Source organism: Notolabrus celidotus, unplaced genomic scaffold (genome assembly GCF_009762535.1).
Source record: "Notolabrus celidotus isolate fNotCel1 unplaced genomic scaffold, fNotCel1.pri scaffold_188_arrow_ctg1, whole genome shotgun sequence".
NCBI classification, from domain to species: domain Eukaryota; kingdom Metazoa; phylum Chordata; class Actinopteri; order Labriformes; family Labridae; genus Notolabrus; species Notolabrus celidotus.
Genome location: NW_023260046.1, coordinates 37,016 through 50,123, shown reverse-complemented (window position 1 = coordinate 50,123; position 13,108 = coordinate 37,016). Strand labels below are relative to the sequence as shown.

At 39.3% G+C, this 13,108-nt stretch overlaps 1 protein-coding gene across 3 annotated transcripts in view; it reads right to left on the bottom strand.

The window, feature by feature from the left end:
- The window catches only part of gripap1 (GRIP1 associated protein 1), a 43,691-nt gene extending 30,729 nt beyond the window's left edge, over positions 1 to 12,962 (bottom strand). The window contains exons 1-9 of one of the 3 annotated variants that reach the window (XM_034678619.1): positions 12,670 to 12,962; positions 10,928 to 10,994; positions 7,176 to 7,237; positions 6,989 to 7,015; positions 6,386 to 6,493; positions 6,140 to 6,302; positions 5,866 to 6,011; positions 4,479 to 4,518; positions 680 to 846 (exon numbers count right to left, since the gene is read on the bottom strand). In XM_034678619.1, the coding sequence (XP_034534510.1) occupies positions 680 to 846; positions 4,479 to 4,518; positions 5,866 to 6,011; positions 6,140 to 6,302; positions 6,386 to 6,493; positions 6,989 to 7,015; positions 7,176 to 7,237; positions 10,928 to 10,994; positions 12,670 to 12,726 (837 nt within the window). In that variant the 5' untranslated portion in view covers positions 12,727 to 12,962. The remainder of the gene's footprint in view (positions 1 to 679; positions 847 to 4,478; positions 4,519 to 5,865; positions 6,012 to 6,139; positions 6,303 to 6,385; positions 6,494 to 6,988; positions 7,016 to 7,175; positions 7,238 to 10,927; positions 10,995 to 12,669) is intronic. The other 2 variants (XM_034678618.1, XM_034678620.1) reach the window with 2 other exon arrangements.
- Positions 12,963 to 13,108: the final 146 nt, after the last annotated feature.

Here is a 13,108-nt window from a genome sequence, read left to right as displayed (position 1 = left end):
GTGGACCTGGACTGACTGTGTGGACCTGGACTGCCTGTGTTGGACCTTTTGGATGTGTAGGGAACATTTCTTTACAGATTGTTTTATGAGGAAACTTTTTTGTTTAATGAGACTTTAAGAGAATCTGCAGTTTTTCCTGGACCTTTAAAATGTGTTTGATCCTGTACCGTGGCCGGTTTGATTTTCAGTCTTGATTTTATTAAATTGACGAGGTCACAGAAGTCGCAGGTTTGATTCCAGCCCCGGCCTTTTACTACTCCCCACACTTCCTGTCTCTCTTCAGCTGTCTTATCCATTAAAAGCGAAAATGCCCAAAAAATATAACTTTAAAAAAAAGGGAAATAAACAGGCTGCACCACAGCATCAGATTTATTTCCAAGCAGCATCGTTACAACAAAGAAATAATCTACCAAACACTAATTTACTCACTTTTTGTGCTATGTTTGGAAAGGTAACTCAATATTCAGCCCACCGCCTGCTACAGGTGCAGCATCGCTCTGCAGGTTAGACTGTGTTTGATGATCTAACAGCATCATTTAAAGCTACAGAATATTCATGTATGTATTCTAACACATGCATATATTAGTTATTCAAGTTTGTTTGAATGTTTGGTTGTAAAGTTCACTGAAACTGTTGTGTAAGAGTGTGTAAGAGTGTGTAAATGTGTGTGTGTGTGTACCTCCAGGTTGTGGACCTGCTCCCTCAGCAGCCTCTTCTCCTCCTGCTCGGTGTTCAGTGCCATCTCCAGCTCTGGTCCAAAGCAGTGAGTTATTGGACAGAGAGCAGCCGACCAGCCTAGCGCTGCCTGCTTACCTACAATCTTCTCTACGCTCTTCTCTGACCGGCCTAAAGGGGGCGCCGCACACAGCAGGGGGGCAGTCTGTTAGGCCAGACACACACTGCACCTGCTGATAGCTCTACCTGACCTCTGACGGGTTTCTTTCACCTGAGCGTGACGGTTTCTCGCTCAGCTGCAAAGCCAAACATCGCTACATGCTGAGGTGCGTTCACAGACGGCGTGGAAATCTGAACACTGGAATTAAAACTTAATCAACTACAAATAAGATGTTGGGAAATGTTAAAAACTCCATATTTCTGTGCCTTTTTACCTCTCTAGATTTTTAAAACGTCTGACTTCTTTGTTTTAATTTATTTTCTACATCCCATATATTTGCTGTGAAAAGAAACTGAAGTTGAGTTGATTTATTACATTTTCTGGGCTGTTAAATTATATTTTTAAGTTTGTGTTTACCATCCTTTTAATGCCAAATATTTCTTAATTTGTTCTTTTATCAGCCGGATTTTTGTTCTTCATTTCCTGAAGGTTAAAAAAATAAAACCTGACCAAATGTTGAAAGATAAAAAACTGTTGCATGCAAATATTCAGATCAAAATCTCTCACATTTCTCAGGAAGAACAAAATACTTCCCAATATTTTGCACAAAAAATAAACCAGAACATTTGCATCTTTAAATCTTTGCATGCACGACTCGTGTCTCAGAGCTTCTGCAGAATCAACGCCTGGTCTTCACAATTTGAAGATATAATTCAGACATGTTATTCCACAAACAGAAAGACGCACTATGAGCTTAAACTGGGATTATTTTAGGCTGAATCAGGAGCTTTCAGTCTTAAATTTTAAGCTTGCACATTTCTACTCTTCCAATTCTCCATCTCATGAATGCATTTCAGTTTGTGCAGATTAATAAGCTCCCCTTATAAACATATTTTTTTGCCATTTCAAGGATCTAAAGGATCAAGGATCTTCACCTGCAGTCCCACAGCTACAGCTCAAGACGTCTGCCTCTCATTAACAATGATAGCAGCATCAGACGTCCAGTTAGAGCTCTGTTATACTTTGATATATATTCCCTAAGAATCCCGTTACATTGGACAGAAGATATCTATAGTAATAATGAAGTGAGGCGCTGTGAGGGAGCTTTGGCTTTGCAGCTGTGCCAGAAAACACCAGATTGACGAGGCTACGATCATCAAGGTAACGATCTCTGTTAAAGCTGGAGCAGGAGATCTACTGGAGAACAACAGTGCTAACAAAGCTCTGATAATAAAGTAAAACACTCTGGTGCTCGTGTCGGTGATAAGTTTGTCCAATTATTTCATGGGCACTGAGTGAAATTACTGCACGATGTACTTGTCAATCAAGCCGCTCTATTTCTGCACGTTCTGCACGAATCAGCCGTTTCTACTGTGGAGGAGCATTTCAAGCAGAAATACTCTGAAACAATTAATCGAGCAGTCACTCCCCCGGCCGTCTGCTGCAGCCTCACTCTCTCACTCTCTGTGCAGAGATGTTGTAGACTCATGTAGAGATAGTTTGACCTCACAAAGTTTACACTCGACCTCAGTTAGGTTTCTTCTTTCAGAGAAGTTAGCCAGCAAACTTTTTTTACAGTCACTGAAATTTTCTCCACATCACAAATAATGAAAGATATATTCTGAAGGTAGGCAAATAGTCACATGGACTTTAAGACTCATTCCTGGTTTCGACTGAAGGAGCTGGATTAAGAGCTAAAAGTTGGATGACAGTGGAGAAGAGAGCCGGCCAAGTGTCCAGCTTCACTTCGTCACAACGTCTGCAGCAGAGAGCGAGAAGAGGACGACGTCGCTGCCGAGGAGACGACTTACAAGAGATCAGATATGGGAGATCTAATTGTTTGTTTGTTTTTCTGTGAGATGTTAAAGGTGACATATTCTGCTCTTTGTCATCAACATATATTGGTCTAAGAGGTCCCCAAAACAGGTCTTTAAAGTTTATTGCTCATAAAAACACTTTGAAATCAGATTCTGGTCTGCCTGTAAACCCCTCTTCTTCAGCCCTGCTCAGAACAGGCTGTTTTCTGTGTCTGTGCCTTTAAATGAGAATGAGCTCTCTGACCACGCCCCCTCAGGAAGTGGGTGTGGCCTCGGCTCTCCAGCACGTTGATCTAATGTTTACATGTTGGCTGAATATACACGGCTGCTCACAGACCCGCGTTACTTCAACCCTCTGAATCTGATCCAGAATCTGATCCTGACGGAGAGGCGCCTGCAGCAGGACCTTTCTGAACCATTGGTCACAGATTTAGTGTTTCTTGTTGTTTTATTTGTCAGCATGTCGACGTGTGTCTTGGTACACAGCTACCAACATGTAGCTATGTGGCTATGCTAACTAGCGCTAGCACTTTCCATGATAAATAAAAATCATCCACTAGATCTTCAAATCTGCAGACGTGGGGAGTCAAAGCGACCTTTGTGTTTATTAAGACAGCCTACAACTAGCATGCCTCCCTCCTAAGCTCCTTGTTAGCACACATGTGTGCAGGGAATGAAAAACGGAGGAGGGGTTGAGTTGTATTTTATACAGTCTATGGGCTGAACAAGCTCCGAGCTCTGACTTCCTGTTACAGACCGGATGGCGTTGTGACGTATGAAAAACACTGAAAACTGAAACGGCTGGTTTCAGCACACATTTACAGAAAGGTGGAGAAATCAGAACAGGGGCAGAATGGAGTCTTTGACTTTTCAGGGGGTTTGTAGACAGGGACACAGATTTCAGGGAGAGAACCATTAAGAAGTCCATTCTGCAGGATATGTCACCTTTAAATGTCTTTAAAACTAAGAGTAGTAACGACAGTCATGTTTGAAGGAGTTTTCTCTCTTGAGTTCTTTGGATGCAAATAATCCGATCGATGTAACGCAGTTTTCTCTCCACTGCGAATGAACGTTTGTGTGTTTTGGAGGCGTGGCTTCAGAGGAACAAAAAGGGGGCGGGGTTTCGTATATATCGTCCTGCATTCTCCAAAATATCCTGCTCCAGCTTTAAGGTGTGTTTGTTCCCGGTGTCAGCTCGTAGTGTGTGTCTGCCCTGAGCCAGCTAGCTGCTCTACGCTTCAATAAAGCCAGGCTGCAGGTTCTCCACTCGTTCTCAAATACAGGCATTCATTTTAAATAAATAATAATCATTAAAATAAATTAAAATACATTTAAAAAAACATAAACAAGAGAAGGCATGGTTCTGAAATAATAAACGACAGCCTGTATTTGAGAATTTCTGGAGACAAGCTTCATAAAGACGATGAAAATGTTTGTTAATGCAGTCTGCAGCGGGAACAGTTTATACAGCAGAGCCTGGAGTGATGCGTTCAAGGACACTAGTCAAGAAGCAGTAAAACATCTGGAAGAGCTTACATCGAGTGATTTAAGATTAAATGAAAAGAACATTCAGAGAGTTTGTTTTAGTGAGTTAAAGCAGAGAGAGGATTCTGATCATGTGATATTCAAACAGCTCCACACTCAGTGAGTCCATTACTCTCTAATAACAACGAACATGAGGAGTAGATCGTTCTTAAAGCTTAGAATTTGTAATCAGACGTGCTGACAGGATAAACTTTAACATCTCAGACCGGAGCTTCTCAAAGATCACATGACAGACCAGGAGTCACAGTCTTTAAGGCGACGTGTTAAAAACAGAAACTCACCGCGCAGCTGATTCTCTGTGCGCTCCAGCTGAGCCGCCGTCTGCAAACAGAGAGAGAAACACAGAAATGACCTTCTTCATCTTTAAAGAGGAACATTAAAGAGCTCATATCCCCCCTCTAGAACTCTACGCTCCCAACATGCAGGCCTGCTCATCGTACCTGAAGTCTCTAAAGTAGTATGGGAGGTAGAGCCTTCAGTTATCAGGCCCCTCTCCTTTGGAATCATCTACCAGTCAGGGTCCGGGAGGCAGACCCCCTCTCTACTTTTAAGAGTAGGCTTCAAACTTTCCTTTTTGATAAAGCTTATAGTTAGAGCTGGATCAGGCTTGGACCAGGTCTTAGTTATGCTGCTATAGGCTTAGACTGACACACTGGGATCCTGTCTTTCCCTCTCTCTCCTCTCTCTGCCTGTCTCTCACTTTAACTCTTCCTGTCCCATTAAAGTTACTAACCATAGACCTTTCTGGAGTCCCTGAGCTCCCTTGTCTCATAGGTTCCTCTGGATCTCTGCTGTAGATTCCTTTTTTGGGGTCTGTTATTCATCCTTTCTTTCTTTCTTTCTTTCTTTCTTTTTGTATTCCTTTGTTTTTTCATTCTTTCTCTCTTTTCTCCTTTCTTTTCTGTTCTTCTTTCATTCCATCTTTCTCTCTTTCATTCCTTTTTCCTTTCATTTCTTCTTTCCTGCTGTCTTTCTTTGTTTCTTTCATCCTTTCTTTTCTTTTCTGTTCTTTCTTTCTTTCTTTCTTTCTTTCTGTCTTTCTCTTTCCTTCAATTCTATCATTCATTTCATTTCCTTCTTTCTCTTCTTTCTCTCTTTTTTCCTTTCTTCCTTCCTTCCTTTCTTTCTTTTATTCATCTTTCCTTTCATCTCCTCCCCTCCTTTCCTTCTGTCCTTTCCTTCACCATTTCTTCTCCTCTTTTTCTTTCTTCTGGTCTCCCTCTCTTCTCTCTTTTCTTAGACCTTTCTGGAGTCCCTGAGCTCCCTTGTCTCGTAGGTTCCTCTGGATCTCTGCTGCTGTGGACGTGGTCCAGACTCCAGCTGCTACAACTACTACTATCCGTCTCCCCACTATCATCTCTCTCTCTCTTCATCTCCCTCTATCCCTCTCTCCAACACGGTCTCAGCAGATGTGTGTCTAACATGAGTCTGGTCCTGCTGGAGGTTTCTGCCTGTTAAAGGAAGTTTGTCCTTGTCCCTGTAACTTGCTAAATGCTGCAAAGTGCTCTGCTCATGGTGGATTAAGATGAGATCAGACTGAGTCCTGTCTGGAAGATGGGACTGGATCTGATCCTGGTCTTGATGTTGGGTCTTTGTTGGTAATGGAACATAGAGTCCGGTCTAGACCTGCTCTGGTAAGTGAATCTGCTTTGCTTTATGAAAGCTCACCTGTTCTGTTCTGTCACTGGTTCCCTCGGCTGCTGGCTCCTCCCCTCCTGTGACATCAGAGACTCCGTTGGCGTTGGCAGCTCCGTCCGTCTCCGTGTGAGCGCCCGCCTGTCTCTGCAGCTCTTTGTCGTGGTGCTCCTGGAGGGCTGCAGGAGAACCACGACACAGTTATTCATCTCTCCGTACCCCTGAACTGTTCCTGTGTTCCTCCTCTCTGTGTCGGTGTTCCTCAGGGTTCCACCTCGGGTTCCTCATCGTTCATTGATAAACCCACCTTTCATTTTCTTCTGCAGGGCGGAGTTCTCAGCCTGCAGGCGGAGCAGCTCTCCGTCCACAGGGCTGGAGGTAGAATTCTGGGCGGGGCTTGGTGCAGAGGCTCCTCCCCCTTCCTTCAGGCCTTTGTTCTCCTGCTCCAGCTGCTCGATCTGTGTGCACAGCTGGAGGAACCAACACAGGTGTGAACGTTAAGATGAGCTTGGTGCATTTATTTTACCTGACAGGCGGAGCAAGAAGGAGTCACCTTGGAGAGTTCGGTCATCAGCGTGCTGTTCTGTAGTCTGAAGTCCTCCTCCTGACTGTGGAGTTTCCCCTGAAGCATCTCATTCTCACTCAGCAACGCCTCCACCTCCTGCAACAAACAACAACAAACAACATTTAAGCTCAACATCCAGATCTCAAAATATCATCTATTTATTCTAATTCATATTTTAATTTAAAAATGAAACTGATTCAAAAAATGTATTAAATTAAATCTGAAAAATAAACCACAGAAAAAAAACTAATTAATTATGTTCATATCATTTCTTAAAATAAATATTATAATATATAATTATTATTTTATAATATAAATAAAATTAAAGGTTGAAACTTCATAAATTATTAATTCATTGGATTTTTTACTACTATTATTTCTATTTACAACAATATGTGTATTATTCTATGAAAAGTTCTTTATAAATAAAGTCTGATTGATTGGTTGATTGGTTGATTGATTGATTGATTGATTGATTGATTGATTGATTGATAAAGGGATGTATAGACTGTGATTAGATGTGCAGAATGGGTGTAATGCAGCTGATGGCCACCAGAGGGAGCTCATGGTCTGTGTGCATCTTTAACTCACCTGAGCCTTCTTGCTCTTATTTAAAGCCTGAGGAGACAAAAAAACAGCATTTATAAATGTTAATATCTGAATTATTAGAGCATGAAACTTTAAGATTTCAAAACTTGGTGTAAACTTTTTGTTATTTTTAAATATAGAGATTTTTTTAAATTCTTAATAAATATTTATAATAAAAAATTTTTTTTACCTTTTGTGCTTTGATAAAATCTCTTTCCAGAGCGACATTCTTCTGACGGACGGCGTTCAGCTCTGAAACACACACACACACACACACACACACACACGCACACACACACACACACACACACACACACACACACACACACACACAGATCAACTGTTATTAATATTTATCTAAACCAGGAGTGATCATGTATTTATAATTAACAGCCATAAAACTTTATTTAAACAGTTTGTTTGAACAGGCTGTGTTTGTGTTTGACATGGTGTGATCTGAGCGTGTGAGGGATTGAATCATAAATTATATAAATGTATGTTAATTATTAATTTCATGAATAAAACAAAGCGGTGACTCCGCTGGAGGTCGGAGCTCACGCTTCACGTGGAGAGATTTAAATCATCACATAAAGAAATGAAAACAGGATCATTTAAGACCAGATGTTCTGCTGTTATATTATATCATCTGTCATCATGCAAACATATTAAAGACCATTTTACAGTCAGTCATTTTTTCACTCTGGAATAATCTGCAGATTATTTTTCTGTTTGACTGTTTTGTTTATTAAAGGAGTAAAAACGTGTCGGGTTAACGGTCCGACGCCTCCACAATGAAACAGTTTGAATGTATTGATTAACGTTCCACTGATATTGTTGTTGTTGTTTTTTTTTAAGTTACATTTTTGTGCATCTACGTCTCTGTTGATAGGACAGCTGAAGAGAGAGTAGGAGAAGACATGCAGCATCATTTAATTCAAATATTTAACCCACATTGCAAATTCTCCAAATGTACAAACTTTCAGCTGTTCGTAAAAAGATTATTATTTTAAAATGCTGTTAATCCATTAATCCCTGTACTCTTGATAATTATAAGAACATTTCAATAATCAAATAATTCACAGTAAAAGCAGCAAATCAAAACATCAGAGAAGTTTCTAACAGGAGAAACTATTTCACTTATAGAAACTCAGATTTTTAAAAATGTATCACACACTTCTCTATTATTTTATTTTTTCTAAAAATTGTACTATTATTTTTATTATTATTTATTTATTTATTTTATCTCTAATTATTTATTTGCTTTCCTACGGTGTCCACAGCACTGCAGCTTAAAGGTGACATATCACGCTTTTTTCATCAACATATATTGGTCTAAGAGGTCCCCAAAACATGTCTTTAAAGTTTATTGCTCATAAAAACACTTTGAAATCAGATTCTGGTCTGCCTGTAAACCCCTCTTCTTCAGCCCTGCTCAGAACAGGCTGTTTTCTCTCTGACCACGCCCCCTCAGGAAGTGGGTGTGGCCTCCTCGGCTGTCCAGCACGTTGATCTAATGTTTCCATGTTGGCTGAATATACACGGCTGCTCACAGACCCGCGTTACTTCAACCCTCTGAATCTGATCCAGAATCTGATCCTGACGGAGAGGCGCCTGCAGCAGGACCTTTCTGAACCATTGGTCACAGATTTAGTGTTTCTTGTTGTTTTATTTGTCAGCATGTCGACGTGTGTCTTGGTACACAGCTACCAACATGTAGCTATGTGGCTATGCTAACTAGCGCTAGCACTTATCCATGACAAATAAAAATCATCCACTAGATCTTCAAATCTGCAGACGTGGGGAGTCAAAGCGACCTTTGTGTTTATTAAGACAGCCTACAACTAGCATGCCTCCCTCCTAAGCTCCTTGTTAGCACACATGTGTGCAGGGAATGAAAAACGGAGGAGGGGTTGAGTTGTATTTTATACAGTCTATGGGCTGAACAAGCTCCGAGCTCTGACTTCCTGTTACAGACCGGATGGCGTTGTGACGTATGAAAAACACTGAAAACTGAAACGGCTGGTTTCAGCACACATTTACAGAAAGGTGGAGAAATCAGAACAGGGGCAGAATGGAGTCTTTGACTTTTCAGGGGGTTTGTAGACAGGGACACAGATTTCAGGGAGAGAACCATTAAAAAGTCCATTTTGCATGATATGTCACCTTTAAGTTTGAGTGCTGTGAGCTCTCAGGGCCACCGTACTTTTCTCTTTCGGACAATGTTTTCTTTTTTTAATGAGATATTTGAGCATGAGATCTACCTCTGAGTCTAACAGCTGCTCTCCTTTATCTATTTAACATCATTTTAATGAGTCAATAATTATCTTTACATCATCTCCACATGTTTCAGTCTAAAGCGTCATCAGCAGGAGGAAGTTGTGACGAACGCTTTAAAATCGCTCGGATCATTTCAACATACAGAATCTCACCGCAGAGAGAAACTGACTCAGAGTTTATTTATAGCAGAAGATGTTTCTGAACGTTCAGACCTCAACGCTGCTGAACATTTCTACACGTGAAGAGATTTCAACACTGTTCCTTTTACTGTGAAAGTCTGCGACTTCCTGTCGGAGTGAGGTCTAAATCTTTCCAATAATCAAAATACAAACTTTATTCTTCATGTAAATAAAATATCTGATTAAAGTCAGACGTAAAAAACATCAGTTCAAATATTAACTTTTATATAAGCTCCTTTTTTTTTAACATTTTAATTTTCTACATTTATCAGTAGATTTCTTTTTAGGAGGTTTTTGTGTCGTAAAACTTTTATTTAAGATTAAAAATATTGAAATAAAATAAAATATATACATGTTTTTAATTTAGATGCAGAAACAGCAACAGGAATAAACAGACATCAATAAAATATACAAAATTAAAATTTAGATATTTATAAATTCCAATAATACATATGATTCTTTTTATCAAATATCTTATTTATATGTGGATTCAATTTTCCTTTTTTTTATGTATTATTTAACTGCTAGTTTTGTGCTTTTATTTTTCTTAAACATTGACCTTTACCTTTTTATTATCTTAAATATTGATGCTTTATTTTATTTACCTACTTATTCATGAACTATTTCCCTTTATTGTGTAATTATATTAAATCTATTATTTAACTTTGACTTTTTAGTGCTTCAATTTATGTTAAACTTTCATCTGAACTTTTTTATAATCTTAAATATTTATGTTTTATTTATTTATATATTTTTGTATCACTGTAATGCACTTTGAATTGCATTGCATTTGCTCTATAAGTAAAGCTTCATTTATTGATTTTAATGTTAATTTGTTTGCAGTGTTTTATGCATGCGAGGTCTTCCACACACTGAGCTGATCATCAGCGTCAGATGTGATGCGACCGCAGAAGATAGGCGCTAAATATTCAACACGTCCCCTTTAACATTTATCATAAAGACTGATGTTATTTATGTGAAGTGAAACATGTTCTCTTAAAGTTCCTCTTCCTGCAGGAGTTCACCCTGAAGCTGTTTTTACCCTCCACCCTGAGAGAGGAGGAGCTTCATCAGCGTGTGTGTGTTTAGGGTTCAGTCTGAGAACAGTGCTTCCTCCTGCCACAGGTACTACGCCCTCCAAGAGTCGCCACCTTAATGTAAATACAGGCGGCTCCACGTCACCTACACCAGATACCAGCTCACAGATCAGGTGATAAAACTGAGACCTGACACTTCTTATATCTGGCTCTGAGCGACACGTGATAACAGCTGTTTAAAAAGGTGATAACACCTGAATCAGACGACCCTTTGTCCTCCTTGTTTTTACTGATGGCTTATTTTAACTCTATACACCTTTGTGTGTGTGTGTGTGTGTGTGTGTGTGTGTGTGTGTGTGTGTGTGTGTGTGTGAGAAAGAAGCTCAACTCACCTGCTGAAAAACAAACCTACAGATAAGTACAAATAAAACAACTCTGAGGTGTGTTACCTGTCGTGTTCTTCCTGAGATCATCGGACAGCTGGTAGTTCTGAGTCCGCAGCTCCAACAGCTGAGCCTGCACATGCACACGCACACACACACACACACACACACACACACACACACACACACACACACACACACACACGTTAAATGCAACAAAACAGATGTTGTAAGTAGCTACACCTGGAGATGTTTCCAGGTAAACACACACTGACACATCATTATTTATGTTGTTGTTTTTTTGGATGGTTGCAGTTTTCATTCTTCTATTTTTAAATTGATTCTTTATAAATGAAAATATGTTTGGAGTTTGAAATAACATGATTATTTCCACAGTCAATAAATATGTTCAAAATCAAAGGTTTGAATTAATCCGATGTGACGAGATATTGATAGATATCAATAATGCATGTGATCATTTTTATCAAAATATTTGATTTACAGACGGATACAAATAAAATGTTTTATTATTATTAATAATATTTAACTACAAATTTTAGTGGTATGTTTATTTTAAACTTGTATCTTTACTTTTTTAATTTTCTTTAAAATAATATTTTATTTTATTAATTTTCTCATTTCTTAACTATTCCCTTTGTTGTTTAATTACATTTCATTTATTGCAATTAATGTGCATGACTCTCTATTTCTGAATCCATAATTCTGTAGAAGTCATATGATTTATACAAAATTATTTCCCTGTTCCTTTACTTTCACCTCTGACAATTATCCCCATAACAAAAAATAACATTAACAAAGAAAATGAAAAATAAAAGATTGTATCTTAAAAAAAGAGATTTAAACAAATCAAAATTAAAACAAGCAAAACAATATATGTTAAAAATAAAAAGGAAAACCTGATTTTATCTGATTTAAAAATATAAAGGTCAGAGTTTAAATTATATAGAGCTAAAAAAAAAATTCTAGAATTCTAAGATCAAAGGCAGAGTTCTAGAATTCTGCCTTTGATGTCAACATTCTGAAGAAAAGCCAGATCTTAAAAAGACATTTCATTTGCTCCTTAGATAAAAAACTAAAAATATATATATTTTTTAAAAACGTATCTAAAAACTGTTTTAATAAATAAAAACTAAACTAAAGCAATAATAAAATATATTTAAAAAATCTGATTTAAAAATAAAGTCAGAGCTAAATTCAATTATAACTGTCTAATGTAACTGTAAAAACATGCTAACCCCTCAGTGATGAGCTGCATGTAAACACTGTCAGCAGGTAGCATGATGCTAACAGGTCTGATCTCTGCAGGTTCATCTTCACTCACCTGAGATCAATAACTTACCTCAGCCTCAATGGTTAGCCGACACACCGTGTAAATAAACAATGACACCTCTCTCTCTCTCTCTGTGTGTGTGTGTGTGTGTGTGTGTGTGTGTGTGTGTGTGTGTGTGTGTGTGTTGGCTCTGCCTTAGACCCGTGACTCTCATCATGCTAACTTGCTAACATGCTAACTGACAGATAAACACAGCAGAGAGGAGGCTAAGCTAAGTTAGCAAACACCGACCCGGCTCACTATAGCAGCCTGAGTGTTTAAAGCTCCTGCTGCATGTTCGTTTTAGTCCAGGTCAATAAAAACCTCCTGACTCAGGAAATTAAATTAAATCTGTTTCTGCTGCAAGCTAACTGTTAGCCTCTCACTGTGACGGCTAACAGTTAGCATCAGGTATCACACAGTGATGCTACACTGACAGCTTCACACCGACCCGAAATAAGAGCAGAGTGTGCCTCACCTGCATCCGATGGAACTCCTCCTCTGACAGAGCCTGCGACATGTTCACCTGAGACATGCTCACCTGGCTGCTAGCTAGCAGGCTAAGCTAGGAGGAGACGGAGAGGCTAACAGAGAGGAGCAGAGAGGAGAGCTCAGGACAGAGATCTCACTCCGACTCCTTTACCCTGAACCAACTACAGACTGTCTGCTGCCCCTCTGTGCAGACAGAGATCTCACTCTGACTCCTTTACCCTGAACCAACTACAGACTGTCTGCTGCCCCTCTGTGCAGACAGAGATCTCACTCTGACTCCTTTACCCTGATTTAATGTGTCTTCATTTAGCTGGTCTGCAGTAAATGACCCTCCCTATATGAGCATGTGTCTGTGTTTCCTGTGTGTTCTGAATGAACCTGCTGCTACTGATGCTTTAGATCATTACCTGTTCACTAACCCTAAA